General features: G+C 39.5%; 1 protein-coding gene across 2 annotated transcripts in view; it reads left to right on the forward strand.

Moving 5' to 3' along the window:
- Atad2 (ATPase family AAA domain containing 2) overlaps nucleotides 1-12,928 on the forward strand; it is a 50,168-nt gene that overhangs the window by 15,117 nt on the left and 22,123 nt on the right. For both annotated transcript variants that reach the window (XM_055626745.1, XM_055626746.1), the window contains exons 8-13: nucleotides 578-695; nucleotides 4,174-4,278; nucleotides 5,553-5,661; nucleotides 6,176-6,291; nucleotides 7,260-7,434; nucleotides 9,340-9,428. In XM_055626745.1, the coding sequence (XP_055482720.1) occupies nucleotides 578-695; nucleotides 4,174-4,278; nucleotides 5,553-5,661; nucleotides 6,176-6,291; nucleotides 7,260-7,434; nucleotides 9,340-9,428 (712 nt within the window). The remainder of the gene's footprint in view (nucleotides 1-577; nucleotides 696-4,173; nucleotides 4,279-5,552; nucleotides 5,662-6,175; nucleotides 6,292-7,259; nucleotides 7,435-9,339; nucleotides 9,429-12,928) is intronic.

Genomic DNA, 12,928 nt, shown 5'->3' on the forward strand with positions numbered 1-12,928 from the left:
TGTTTGTTTGTTTTTACGCTATTACAAATTAGATGTAAAAGGGTGGTTTATCCCATTGCCATTTCTTGAAAGGAGAGTTAAATATTGCTTTGAACAAAACAAATAACTGAGCTGTTTTGAGATTTTTATGTTTTTTATCATACTTCAATACTGCGATCTTTTATGCATGTATAATTATAATGATTGTATGTGGCTAGTATGTATTTTTTGTCTTATGCATATTCTATACTTGTTTGTTTATATGTTGGTGTGAGTCTATGTACAGCACCTGCATGCAAGTGCCCATGGAGGCCAGAAAGGGTGTTGGAGCTTCTGATCCTCTATAATTGGAATGACAGGTGGTTGTAAGTCATTCAATGTGGGTACTGGGAATGGAACTCAATCTTCTCAAAGCAAATGCCCTTCACCGCTGAGCTTTCTCTCCAGCCCCCTGCTACATATTTTTAATATCAATGCCATATATAAATGAAATGACATTAGTAAAATCTTCTATAGATACTTGTGGAAGCACCTTTTTAAGTATTTAAAGGACAAAATTGCTTTTTCATATTATAGATGCTCATATTTCTTTTTCTAGAACCTCGTCACCAGAGAAAGCCCAACATATTTTATAGTGGCCCAGCTTCTCCTGCAAGACCAAGATACCGATTGTCTTCTACAGGACCAAGAAGTCCCTATTGTAAACGAATGAACAGGTTTGGTTCTGAAGTAGTGATCAATTTATGATAACATAACTGGCCAGTGTTATGGCAGGGTTCTAGAGTTTATGGATTGTGTGCATTAGTATGGGATTCTAGAATTTCACATATGGGAGAGCTCTGCTGCATTTAGCACTCTAATTCCCATGACCAGTGACTGTGTTTGCTTTTGCTTTCAGTGATAGGAAGTATTAGTAACTTGGTAAGATAGTTTATTCCATGGTACCATACCACATTGAATAATGGATCTACTTTGACAGTGTATATTTTAGTTAGGATCTGTGTTAAGTATTTGACAGAGATTATTTCATTTAAATTTCACATTTAGACTGTATCCTTCCCTTTATATACTCCCACCACGTTAAATATTCTAAGTTATATAGCTTCTAGACCTGATCATGACACTGGCCATCTTTTTCTGGATCTATTTCATAATTTATTTCTTTAATGTTTTAGGAAAAAAAATCATTTTTTTTCACTAAAGGATTTTTTTATATCTCAGCAATTGTTTTCTTTCATATTTAAGTTTATACTTGTTTCCCATCCTTAGTGTAAAGTTTTCTGATAAAATAGAATAACTGAGGTTGGGTGGTAGTATGGTGGCTTGTCAATAGAAATGATGACAAGAATGATAAAAATTTAATTATTAGAAATGAGGCTGAAATCATAGTTTTTAGCTATTTAAACAATTCTCAGGGAGTCTGTAAACTATCTGATCATATGTTGGTCCTGGAAAACAAAGTGTTGAAGAATCTTTTTTTGCTTTTTCAAGACAGGTGTCTTAGTGTATCCCCTGGCTGTTCTGGAACTCACTCTGTAGACCAGGCTGTCCTGGGACTCAGAGATCTGCCTGCCTTTGCCTCCCAAGTGCTGGGACTGGCAAAGTCTTTTTTTTCTTTATTTCTTTTTCTTTTCTTTTTTTTTTTTTTTTTATTTTATAGGAAAAATAAACATGCTTGTGTCCTTAAGTTTCCTAACTTTGTCAGAATCATTCATCATCCCTCTTCACCTAACTGATGGAAGAATGATCAGGAAGGCAAATTTTAACAGAGCTTCTCATGATCAATTATACTTGAAAGGATTCTGCATTTTAGTATTTTCGTGAGTTCTTTAGAATACTGTTAAAAGCTAGACTTGGTGGTTCGGTCCTCTTAATTCCAGCTGGAAACTCGTGCATGAGGATTGACAGTTTAAGGCCTGCCTACACTATAGAGCAAGTTTAAAGCTAGGTTAGTCAACTTAGCAAGACCTTGTCTCAAAAAAAAAGTTACATTCTTCAAAGACCATGTCCCCAGTGACCTATTTCCTCAGCCTAGGCTCCACCTTCTAATGGCCCATTCATTTATGAACTCATAAATGGACTAGTCCATTGTTGAGGTCAGCGTTCTCAAGGTCTAGTTACCTCTCAATAGTGCCACTACCTGGTGACAAGCCTTTAATAGATAAGCCTTTGGGGTTGGAGGGTTCTTTTATTTACAAAACGTAATACCTTATATTGTTCCACAAGGATCTGTTGTTTGCTTATAGCTTTTACTGGTTTGTGAAATAAACTAGAAACCACCAGTACAGTAGTATTTGGCTCTTTGGAATACATATAGGATTGAATTTGAACACCCTCTGGTATTTTGAGCAAGTTATTTGACCCTTGAACTTCACTGACCCTGACTGTAAAATGAGCCTACTAATAATGTATGTTGTCCAGAATTTTAATTAAGATTAAATGAGGAGGCTGGTTGGTGTAGCTTACTGGTAGAGCATAAACATATGCTAAACATATGCAAGGCCCTGGGTTCAGCACTCACTAGTTAGGGCAGTAGGTGGTGGGAAATAAATAACATGCCAAACAGGTATATGAGAAAGTTAGTAAATATGACATTTCTTTAAATTGTGAAATGTCTGAATTCTATAAATATATACTAACTACATATAATGGGAATGCTTTAGAGTGCTGATGGTAATACTAAATATGCAGGCTTTTACTAGATAATTTTGGCTATAGGATGATTACAGAAATGGTCTTGGGAATGTAGGTAATAGAAGATTATTTTCTCATTTATTCTGGCCTTACAAACCCTTACTCAAAACTCTAGAGATATTTGTGTTGAAATTTCAGATTTTTTGAAAGGTTTACAATGTGTTACCATGCAACACACAGTAGGCAACTGTCATCTTTAGCTACCTGAACCAGCACTTCTTAGTCAAAGATGTTGCTATTCCTATTGTAAATCACCATGAGTGGTGTAAATAGAGACCATAAATTGCTTTGTGTTATTTAGGGTCGTGTTTCCTTTGCTGAGTAGTTACAGTTAGTTCGTAGAAGTTTGTGTATATGTGTGGGTGTTTTGCCTGTACATGTATCTGTTCGCTTTTTGTGTGTAATGCCTGCGGAAACCAGAGAGGACATCAGATCCCCAGGGACTGGAGCTAAAGACAGTTGTAAGCTACCTACCATGTGAGTGTTGGGAATTGAACCCAGGTCCTCTGGAAGAGCAGCAAGTGCTCTTAACCTCCAAAGCATCTCTCCAGCCGAAGTTTTGTTTTGATTTTGTGTCTGTTTTTTGAGACAGGGTCTCTGTGTAGCCTTGGCTATTCTGGAACTCACTCTGTAGACCATGCGAGCCACCTCACATAGGTCTGCCTGCCTCTGCCTCCTAAGTGCTGGAATTAAAGGGGTGCGCCATCACTGCCTGGCACCATCTTACTCTTTACTATTTTCCAGGCCTTCTTGTAGGATAAGTAAACATTCTACTGCTGGGGTATACTTTTTAGACCTCAAATCATTTTAATAATATTTAGTGCATTTCTTCAGGGTATAGTGGTCTATGCTTGTGCATATGTGAAGGTCAGAGGACAATTTTGAGGAAGTCAGTTCTCTCCTTTTATTTTATGGGTCCCAGGAAATAAACTTGGATAATCAGCTTTGGTGATAGGCCTTACCCTCTAAGCAATCTTGCTGACCCTTAAGTCTTTCTTGATAGCCTTTTTCCCCTTCATTAAAAAATTTTGTTTTAAAAAAATGACTTGGCATTTCAAAAACAGTGATTTCTTATATAAAACCATATATGATATTGAAAATGCATGTTTATCCAGGCATGGTGTCATACACTTTTACTCTCACTTGGAAGCCATAGGCAGGTGGATCTCTATATGTTTGAGACAAGCCTGATCTATATAGTGAGTCTCAGCTCAGCCAGCACTACCCAGAGAGACTGTCTCAAGACAAAGAAGGCACTGCCTGTATAGTCTTTATCTTAATGAGCAGCTGATGGTCAGCTCTGACACAACCTCTTGTTTTTCTTCCCTTTGTTGGTTGAGTCTTTTACTTTAAAGATTCAGCCAACAAAACTTTATTTTATTGTTTTAGAGACTATGTTAAGTTTATATAAGATCTTTTAGATCATAGATATTTCTGATACTTATGTCCTCTGCCCCTTTTTTCTGTTTCCCTCATTATGATTTCAATTTTCTTGTTTAGGCGAAGGCATGCAATCCACAGTAGTGACTCTACTTCATCTTCCTCTTCTGAAGATGAACACTTTGAGAGGAGAAGAAAAAGGAACCGAAATAGAGCTATTAACAGGTGAGCTGTGAGCCTGGTGTTGTGGATCAGACCTTTAATTCAAGCACTTTGGAGCTGAGATATGAGGCTTAAGAGTTCTAGGGCCAGCCTGGGCTCTGTGGTTAGCCTGATCTTAACAAAACAAAAAATATTGCAAGGAGAATGTGGAACAGATGAGTTCTACATTGATGACTTTTAAAACTACCGAAAATATTTTTAAAATAATTTTTTTACAATTATACGTGTATTATGCACACACTGTACATAAGCTGTGTGCCTATGAGAAGTTAGAGGACTTGATTTAGTTGGTTTCTCCTTCCACTGTGAGTGTTCCACAGATTAAACTCAAGTTGTCAGGTTTGACATTACTCCTAATCCATGTTGTCAGTCCTTGGATAACTCCCCACCTCACCCCACCACCACCACCACCCCAACAAAAAACAAAACAAACAAACAAAACACCAGTTTCTCTGTGTAACAGCCCTGCCTGTCCTGGACTCTGTTTGTAGAACAGGCTGGCCTCAAACTCACAGAGATCCACCTGCCTCTGCCTCCCATGTGCTGGGACTAAAGGGGTGCTCCACCACATCCAGCCTCCTCAGATAGGTTTTTAGGGGTGGTGAGAAAGTAGAATAGTTTAGGAATAATATGTTCAGCTTAGCTGAGTAAAAGGTTGCCTAGAAGTGAATACAAAGTGAAGTCTTGCCTTATTAGAAATATCTACAGTTGAAATAGTTGGTAGGATAGAGCATGTGCTTACTGAGGCAGGAGGGCTGGGTGGGTTGGTCCCTTATTCTTGAGACAAGGTCTTACGTAGCTCAGGCTGGCTTAGAACTTGCTCTGTTTTCCAAGTGCTGGCAGGCATCTTGAAACGGCCCTTGCAGCACAGTACCCACATGATGGCTCACAAATGTCTAACTCCAGTTCCATGTGTTCATGTAGAATCCAGAGCTGACACTGGGTGTGTCATCTTTATTTTTTGTGGCAGGGTCTCTCATTGAGCGAGGGCTTACCCTTGGGGCTAACTATCTTGCTCTGGGGATTCCTTATCTCTAGCTCCAGGACCCTGAGATTATGGAGGGCCTGGCACCTCTCCCCAGATTTCAATAGATTTGGGAGATTGCTAAACTCTTGTCTCTGTTTTGGCAGCAAGCACTTTATCTACTGAGCCATTTTCCCCAGCCCCAAACATTTTTAATAAGAATGATATTGTAACATGGTTTCTAGCGAAGAGGGTGGTTTGATGTGTGTCTTTATGTATATGTGTGTGTGTGTGTGCATGTGTTTTTTAATAGGTGCCTTCCACTAAATTTTCGGAAAGATGAAATAAGAGGGATTTATAAAGATCGAATGAAAATTGGAGCAAACCTTGCTGATGTTGATCCAATGCAACTAGATTCTTCAGTGAGTATTTTAAAATTTGTGCTTGACTTGAGGTGTAATTTTGTTCACTTTACTTTTGTTTTAAAGTTAAAACTGATTTTTCGTTTCTTATCAGGAACTTAAATCTTTACATACATTTTGAAAACAAAAATCTTTGGGGATTTGGAGAGATGGCTCGGCATTTAGAGCATTTGTTGCTCTTAGAGAGGACCTGAGTTTGATTCCCAGCATACACATGGTAGCTTACATATAAAATAAACATTTAAAAATATCTTTGGGGGCTGGAGAAATGGCTCAGTGGAAGAGCTCTTCTAGAAAACCCAGGTACCAATATGGCAGCTCACAACTGGCTCTAATGCCAGTTCCGGAAAACCTGACACACCCTCACACAGCATATATGCAGGCAAAACATCAGTAAAAATAAGTGATTTAAAAAAAAAATCTTTGGACTACTATTAATCAACTGATATGGTTCGATTATGAATATATAGGCAGTGTTTTAATTTTAACTCAGGTCTGTCCTTTCTTACCATAGGTGCGATTTGATAGTGTTGGCGGCCTGTCCAGTCATATTGCAGCTCTAAAAGAGATGGTGGTATTTCCCTTACTCTATCCAGAAGTTTTTGAAAAGTTTAAAATTCAACCCCCAAGGTAACCTAAAGATGCTATACTTGTAGCCATAATGTGCACTATGCCACAGCTACTTCTCTTGACTGCTTACAGCTTTACAGTTTTTATTTAAATTTTGTGTGTGCTAGAGCTGGGTGTGGGTGTAGGTACACATGTAAGCAGGTGGAGCCACAGGCAGATGTCAGTTGTCATTCTGATACTTGCTTTGAGACAGGCTCTCACTGAGTCTGGAGCTAGGCTGGCAACCAACAAGCCCAGCCCTCTTATTCCATCCTTCTCACCCCCCAGCACTGGGGTTACAGGTGTACATGTGACCACAGCCAGCTTTTGCATGTGCTCTGGGTATTTGAAAACACATGCCTATATAGTCGGTGCTTTTACTGGCTGAGCCATTTCCCCGGGCCTCTTAAACCTCATATACATGTATGAGTATGTGCCATCTGTGTGGGGTGCCTGTGGAGGCTATAAGAGGTCATTCAATCCCTAGAGCTGGACTTACAGACACTTGTGAGCCACCAGACTTGGATGCTGGTGAACAACTCTGGTCTTCTAGAAAAGCATTGAGTGCCCTTAATCACAAGCCTGGGAACCTGAGGTTCCTAGAACCATTATAAAGATGGAAGGAGAGAACCAGCTCCACTGAGTTGTTCTCTTGTCCACACATATAATCACTAATAATTCTTTTAAACCATTACATACAATTTTTTGTATATTTCTCCCCTTTTTTATTTTTATTTTGGTTTTTCAAGACAGGGTTTCTCTGTGAAGCCTTGGCTGTCCTTGAACTCACAGAGATCCTCCTGGCTCTGCCTCTCCAAGTGCTGGGAACTCCCAGAGTTTTAACTTGTACTTTGTATAATGAATGAAGCTATTTCAAATGTTTAATGTTTTAATTAACTAATTAAAATGGTTATGAGATTGGTTCTTAATTTTAGTTTCAGTAGTCTACCTTTTAATTTAGTACTGAAAGTGTTTAATGTATTTTACAGAGGTTGTTTGTTTTACGGACCACCTGGAACTGGGAAAACACTGGTTGCTCGAGCCCTTGCCAATGAGTGCAGTCGAGGAGATAAAAGAGTGGCGTTTTTCATGAGGAAGGGCGCTGATTGCCTGAGCAAATGGGTAGGAGAGTCTGAAAGACAACTGCGATTGCTGTTTGATCAGGTATAACAGTAAACCTACCTATTCAGGTTGTAATTTGCAAATTAAGGTGTTTCAGGGTTAAAATTCCTTTCCCTTTAGTTTTTAATTAATGGGAGAAAGTTTACTCGGGCTTATGATTCCAGAGGAATATGTAGTGCAATATGTTTCTGTTGGGAGAGACAGTGGAGGCATCCCAGTTGTGCTTTAGAGCAGGGAAGGAGGGGAATACCCTAGAGCAGAATAAGGCATAAGGCTTCATTTTAAAAGGTTGTATATTACATTACTCATGTAATCTTGCTGCCATGCTATGTTATCAATAGCTAAAATAATAATAAAGACTACCACGAAAAGTTAAAAAAAGATATATCATAGTGGGGGAGCACAGCAGCAAGTGACAGGCATGGCGGCAGAAATAGGAAGCTTGGGATTCCCATCTTGAAAATTCTCTCTTGGAGTGGTTCTACTCCTTGTATGTCAGTTGTCTCAGTTCTGACATCTCTAGCATCTTGGGGTTTCCATTGCAACCTAGGCTCCACCTATAAAGTCATAAAATCGTGTTTCAGCTTGTTGCCCTCTGAGGGAAGGCTTTCCTTCAGGAGCTCCCTGCCACATGTTTTCTGGCCTCAGCAGCTCTGGCACTGTGGGAAGAAGCAGTGACCCCTTCCTGTAGTCATGCACCCTTCTTGCCTCCAAAGCCAGCACCGTTTGGCCAACACTGCCAAGTCTGGCTGCCAACTTGGGATGGACCTAGCCACTTTTGAATCATATTGGCAGTAGTGCTTTTATTTACTTTTTTAGTGTCAATATTTTTTTGATGCTGACCTATAGCAAAGAACTATATAGTTAAAGATAGAAATAAATGAATCTGAGTTTTTAGAAGTATTAGAGCTCACACCTAGTAAAGGAGTAGTCTCCTGAGCAGTTTAATAATAGTGTATTATTTCACAGTATGGAAACAAGACAATTCTTCCTTAACTTTCCTTTTTTTTGTTTGTTTGTTTGTTTTTGAGACAGGGTTTCTCTGTGTAGCCTTGACTGCCCTGGACTAACTTTGTAGACCAAGCTGGCATTGACCTCACAGAGATCTACTTGCCCCTGCCTCCCCAAATGCTGGGTTTATAGGTGTGTGCCAGTGTGTGGGACTTTTTCCCTAGCTTTCAGTTTCATACGTCAGACTGTATTGATAGTAGATTGTGAAATAATACATTCTGCTCTACTAGGACATACTGCTGAAGGGTTATTTGTCTTTTTGAGGCAGGGTCCCTTTGTGTAACTCTGGCTGTCCTGTAATTCATTATGTAGACCAGGCTGTTCTTGGAATCAGAGATCTGTCTCCCAAGTGCTAGGTTTAGAGGTGTATGCCACCATACCTAACACTGAAAATGGTTTTGAATACCTTTTTAGAACTAAGAGTCTTTATTTTGCCTTCACTAAAATAGTTTTTTTTTTTTTTTAGTTTTGCATGTTGAGTTATCTTTTTCTTTTATCTTTTGTTGAACACATTTATTATGTTTGCAACAGAAATCATTTTTTTAATGTAACATGGAGGGAGAGTGTCACTGTAGTCAGTAATGAAGTTTTTCTTTGTGTCCAGTAACCATAACAGTGTAAAATCCAAGGTATATAACTAACTACTGAAATATTTTTGGATATTTCAAGTTGAAAATGCAAATAAAATTATGTTAGTATAATGTATGTATATAAAGTTCTAAAAACGGTGTTTGGAATTTACATTAGTTTTATAAATGGTTATAAATGACAAATTTTGGCAAGCAAGATTCAATGAAAATAGATTGAAAAGGTATATATTCCAATTTATAAATTATATATTTATAATAAATTTGAATAAAATGAATTGAAATGCTTTGTATTAAGTCTGTTTGAGGATTTTTGTGGTAACACAGGCATGCTGGACCCTTTTCTTAGGCTTATCAGATGCGCCCAGCAATTATATTCTTTGATGAAATCGATGGTTTGGCTCCAGTACGATCTAGCAGGCAAGATCAGATTCACAGGTAAAACTTGATTGAGTTAATGTCCTATATCGTGAACAAGAATATTGCCAACAGAATCAACTGACCAGGTCTCAAGTGGGCCCAAATACATCACGGATCCTGTATGGGTCTGACCTAGGTCCTCTGCATATGTTATAGCTGTGTGGGATTCTTAAGTAGAGGCTATTTCTGACTCTTTTACCTGCCTTTGGGACCCTTTTCCTCCTATTGGGTTGCCTTGATGTGATGGAATATGCCTGGTTTTAGTGTAGCTTGTTAAGCCATGTTTGCTCAATCTCCCCGGAAGGCCTGCTCTTTTCTGAGGGGGAGTGGATCTCAGGGAGAGGGGAGGGAGTGAAAACTGTAGTTGGGATGTAATATATGAGAAAATAATAAATAAGAAGGAAACTTTTTTCCAAATACAAAACAAAAAATGAAATTAAGATATATTGACCATCATGTGAATCTCCTAAAGGGAGTCGGGGCTGTCTCTGACTCTGTTGTCTGCCTTTGGATCCCTTTTCCCCAGCTGGGCTGCCTTGTCTAGCCTCAGTGGGAGAGGATACGCTTAGCCTTGCTATGACTTGGTATGCCAGGACAGGAGCCTAGCTAACTGTCTTCTGAGAGGCTTCATCCAGTAGCTGATAGAAACAGATGCAGAGACCCACAGCCAAACAATAGACTGAGCTCAGGAAGTTTTGTGGAAGAGTGGGAGGAAGGATGGAGGGAGCCAGAGGGGTCAAGAACACTACAAGTAAACCTACAGAGTAAATTAATCTGGGCCATAGGGGCTTACAGAGACTGAACCCCAACCAAAGACCATTCATGGGCTGGACCTAGACACCCTACACATATGTAGCTGATGTGCAGCCTGGTCATCTTGTGGATCCCCTAATGATGGGAGTAGGGGCTGTCTCCGACTCTGTTGCCTGCCTTTGGATCCCCTTTGCCTAGCTGGGCTACCTTGTCAGGCCTCAGTGGGAGAGGATACAGAGTCCTGCTATGACTTGAAGTCCTGGGGTGGATTGGTACTCCTTGTGGGGGACATCCCCTTCTCTGAGAAGAAGGGAAGAAGGGAATGAGGGCAGGACTGGGAGGAGATGAAGGAGGGGCCTGGGATCAGGATGTAAAGTGATTAAATAAGTGGGGGAAAGATAGATTTAATATAAAAAAATTAAATCATAAAAAAAATACCTATGTATATTTTTTTAAAAATGAACCTGTTCTGAGTATCAGGTTCTTATCAATACAGTTTTAAAATCTTGGGTTACAGACAGTATAAACATTCATAGGCCATTGATTATAACAAGGCTGTGGTATAGAATGTAGTGGATATAGCCCAGTAGTTCTAGCCTGTCTACAATTAAGAACTGAGAATTAGATTTTTTTTTTCTTTCTCAAGTTCAATGCTCAAACATTCAAATACCTTAAATGTTGCCAACTAATTCAGATGCTTTCCCGTTTTTAAATTTCCTTCAGTACTGGGGACTGTTCCAGGGTTTTAAGCTGTCTCTACAAGTGTTTTACCACTGAGATATATTCCCAACCTTCAGTTGCTGTCTAGTCATCAACTATTGCTGTGAAGAGACACCATGACCAAGGCAACGCTTATAAAAGAAAGCATTTAATTGGGGCCTTGCTTACAGTTTCAGAGATTAGTCTGTTACGGCAGGGAGCACGATGGCATGCAGGCAGGCACTGGAGAAGTAACTGAGAGCTTTACATCCTTATCCGCAAGCAGCAGAGAGGGAATGACTGGTTGTTGGATGGGCTTTTGAAGCACCAAAGCCCATCCCAAGTGACACACTTCCTGCAACAAGGCCTTGCCTATTAATCCTTCTAAACCTTTTCAAAAAGTCACCCCTGCTGCCTTAAACATTCAAATATATGAGTCTGTGAGGGTCATTCTTACTCAAACCACCACAGGCACCTGGGTCAAGTAAAAATACCTCGTAGGGTAATTCTACTGGGTTAAGAATACCAAACCTTGTATTAAAGATAGGCAGAGACAGGTGGATCTCAGAGTTCAAGGCCAGCCTGGTCTACAGGGTGAATTCCAGGAGAGCCAGGCACGCATAGAGAAACTTTGTTTTAGAAAAAGAAAAGATAGAAAAGTCATACTCTTTAAATGAATATAAGGACATGATGGATATAGGCATGGTTGAGAAGGGTTGTGTTTTAGACATGAGGTAGAGCAGCTAGAATCTAGACTGCACCAGGCCCATGAGTGCAGATACAAGGGAGACCCCAGAGGAAAAGCAGACAGAGGAGAAGGCAAAGTGGCCAGAATCAAGAGTCCAAGTGGCTGGATTATTTATATAGGAATCAGAACCTGGAAGAGGGGAAGCCGAGCCCCTGAGCTGGAGAGGTTCAGGATAGGAGAGGTTTGGAGTGAGTAGTGCTAGGAGGAGCTGCAGATACTGAATGAGATTTATCAGGAGTTTTCTTTGGGACCTGACATCTTTTTTCCAGGATTAGAAGAAAGCTACAAATCCACCCCAAGTCTACATTAGTTTGTTAGCTTTTTGCTTGTTTGATTTTTTTTTTTTCTTGCAGTATTAGGGACTAAACCCAGGGCCTCAAATATAACATGCAGAAAGACACTTATTAATGAGCCATACTCCCCAGCCATAAGTTACTTTCAGTCCCAGTTCAGCTTTAGTATTTCAGAGCTTCTTTCCAAGCAAGTGGTCTCACAAATTACCTGTGATTACCCAGTTATTTTGAGATATCCTAAGGCATATCTTTGCCTGCCTTCATATATGCCAGTAGTTGTAATATATAATGTAGAAGATGAACAAGACATAACGATAGGTAGGTTTTGATGTTTGTTTCCTCCTCTCCCACCTCCTCCATTTCTTCTTCCAGGGTTTCTCTGTGTAGCCCTGGCTGTCTTGGAAATTGTTCTGTAGACCAGCTTGACCTTTAACTCAGATCTACCTACCTCTGCCTCGTGAGGATGCAAGCCACACTTTACAAATTCTAAGTTCAAGGCCAGTCCTGAGTTAAGGAGAAGAAAATCAATTAAACTGTTTTGTGCCATAACATATAGAGCATTATAAATATGTATTTGAATAATGTTGGGAAATAAGAATTTCACAAGTATAAAATTACTAAAATTAAATAAACATTAGATCCTGAGAAGACGACTTAATGAGTACACAGTTACAGGGTAAATGTGATAGCTTGAGATTGATTTTCTGGAACTCATAGAAGGAAGATGTAAGTGAATTTGACCTCCGTGTGTTCTGTGGCATGTGCACACACGCAATACATCTTTTTCTTTTTTAAAAGATTTTTAAAATAATGTGTGTGAGTGTGTGTTGTCCATTTGTGCCAGCAGAAGCCAAAGTTGTTGGGCCTGGAGCTAGAGCTTGGCTTTTGTAAGCCACCTGATGTGGGTGTTAGAAATTAAACTTAAACATCTGGAAAGCCAATATATGTTTTTAACCACTGTGCCGTCTCTCCAGCCCTTATCTATCTATCTATCTATCTATCTATCTATCTATCTATCTATCTAT

The sequence above is a fragment of the Psammomys obesus genome, unplaced genomic scaffold (assembly GCF_907164565.1).
Source record: "Psammomys obesus unplaced genomic scaffold, mPsaObe1.curated_primary_1811, whole genome shotgun sequence".
In the NCBI taxonomy this organism is placed as follows: Eukaryota; Metazoa; Chordata; class Mammalia; order Rodentia; family Muridae; genus Psammomys; species Psammomys obesus.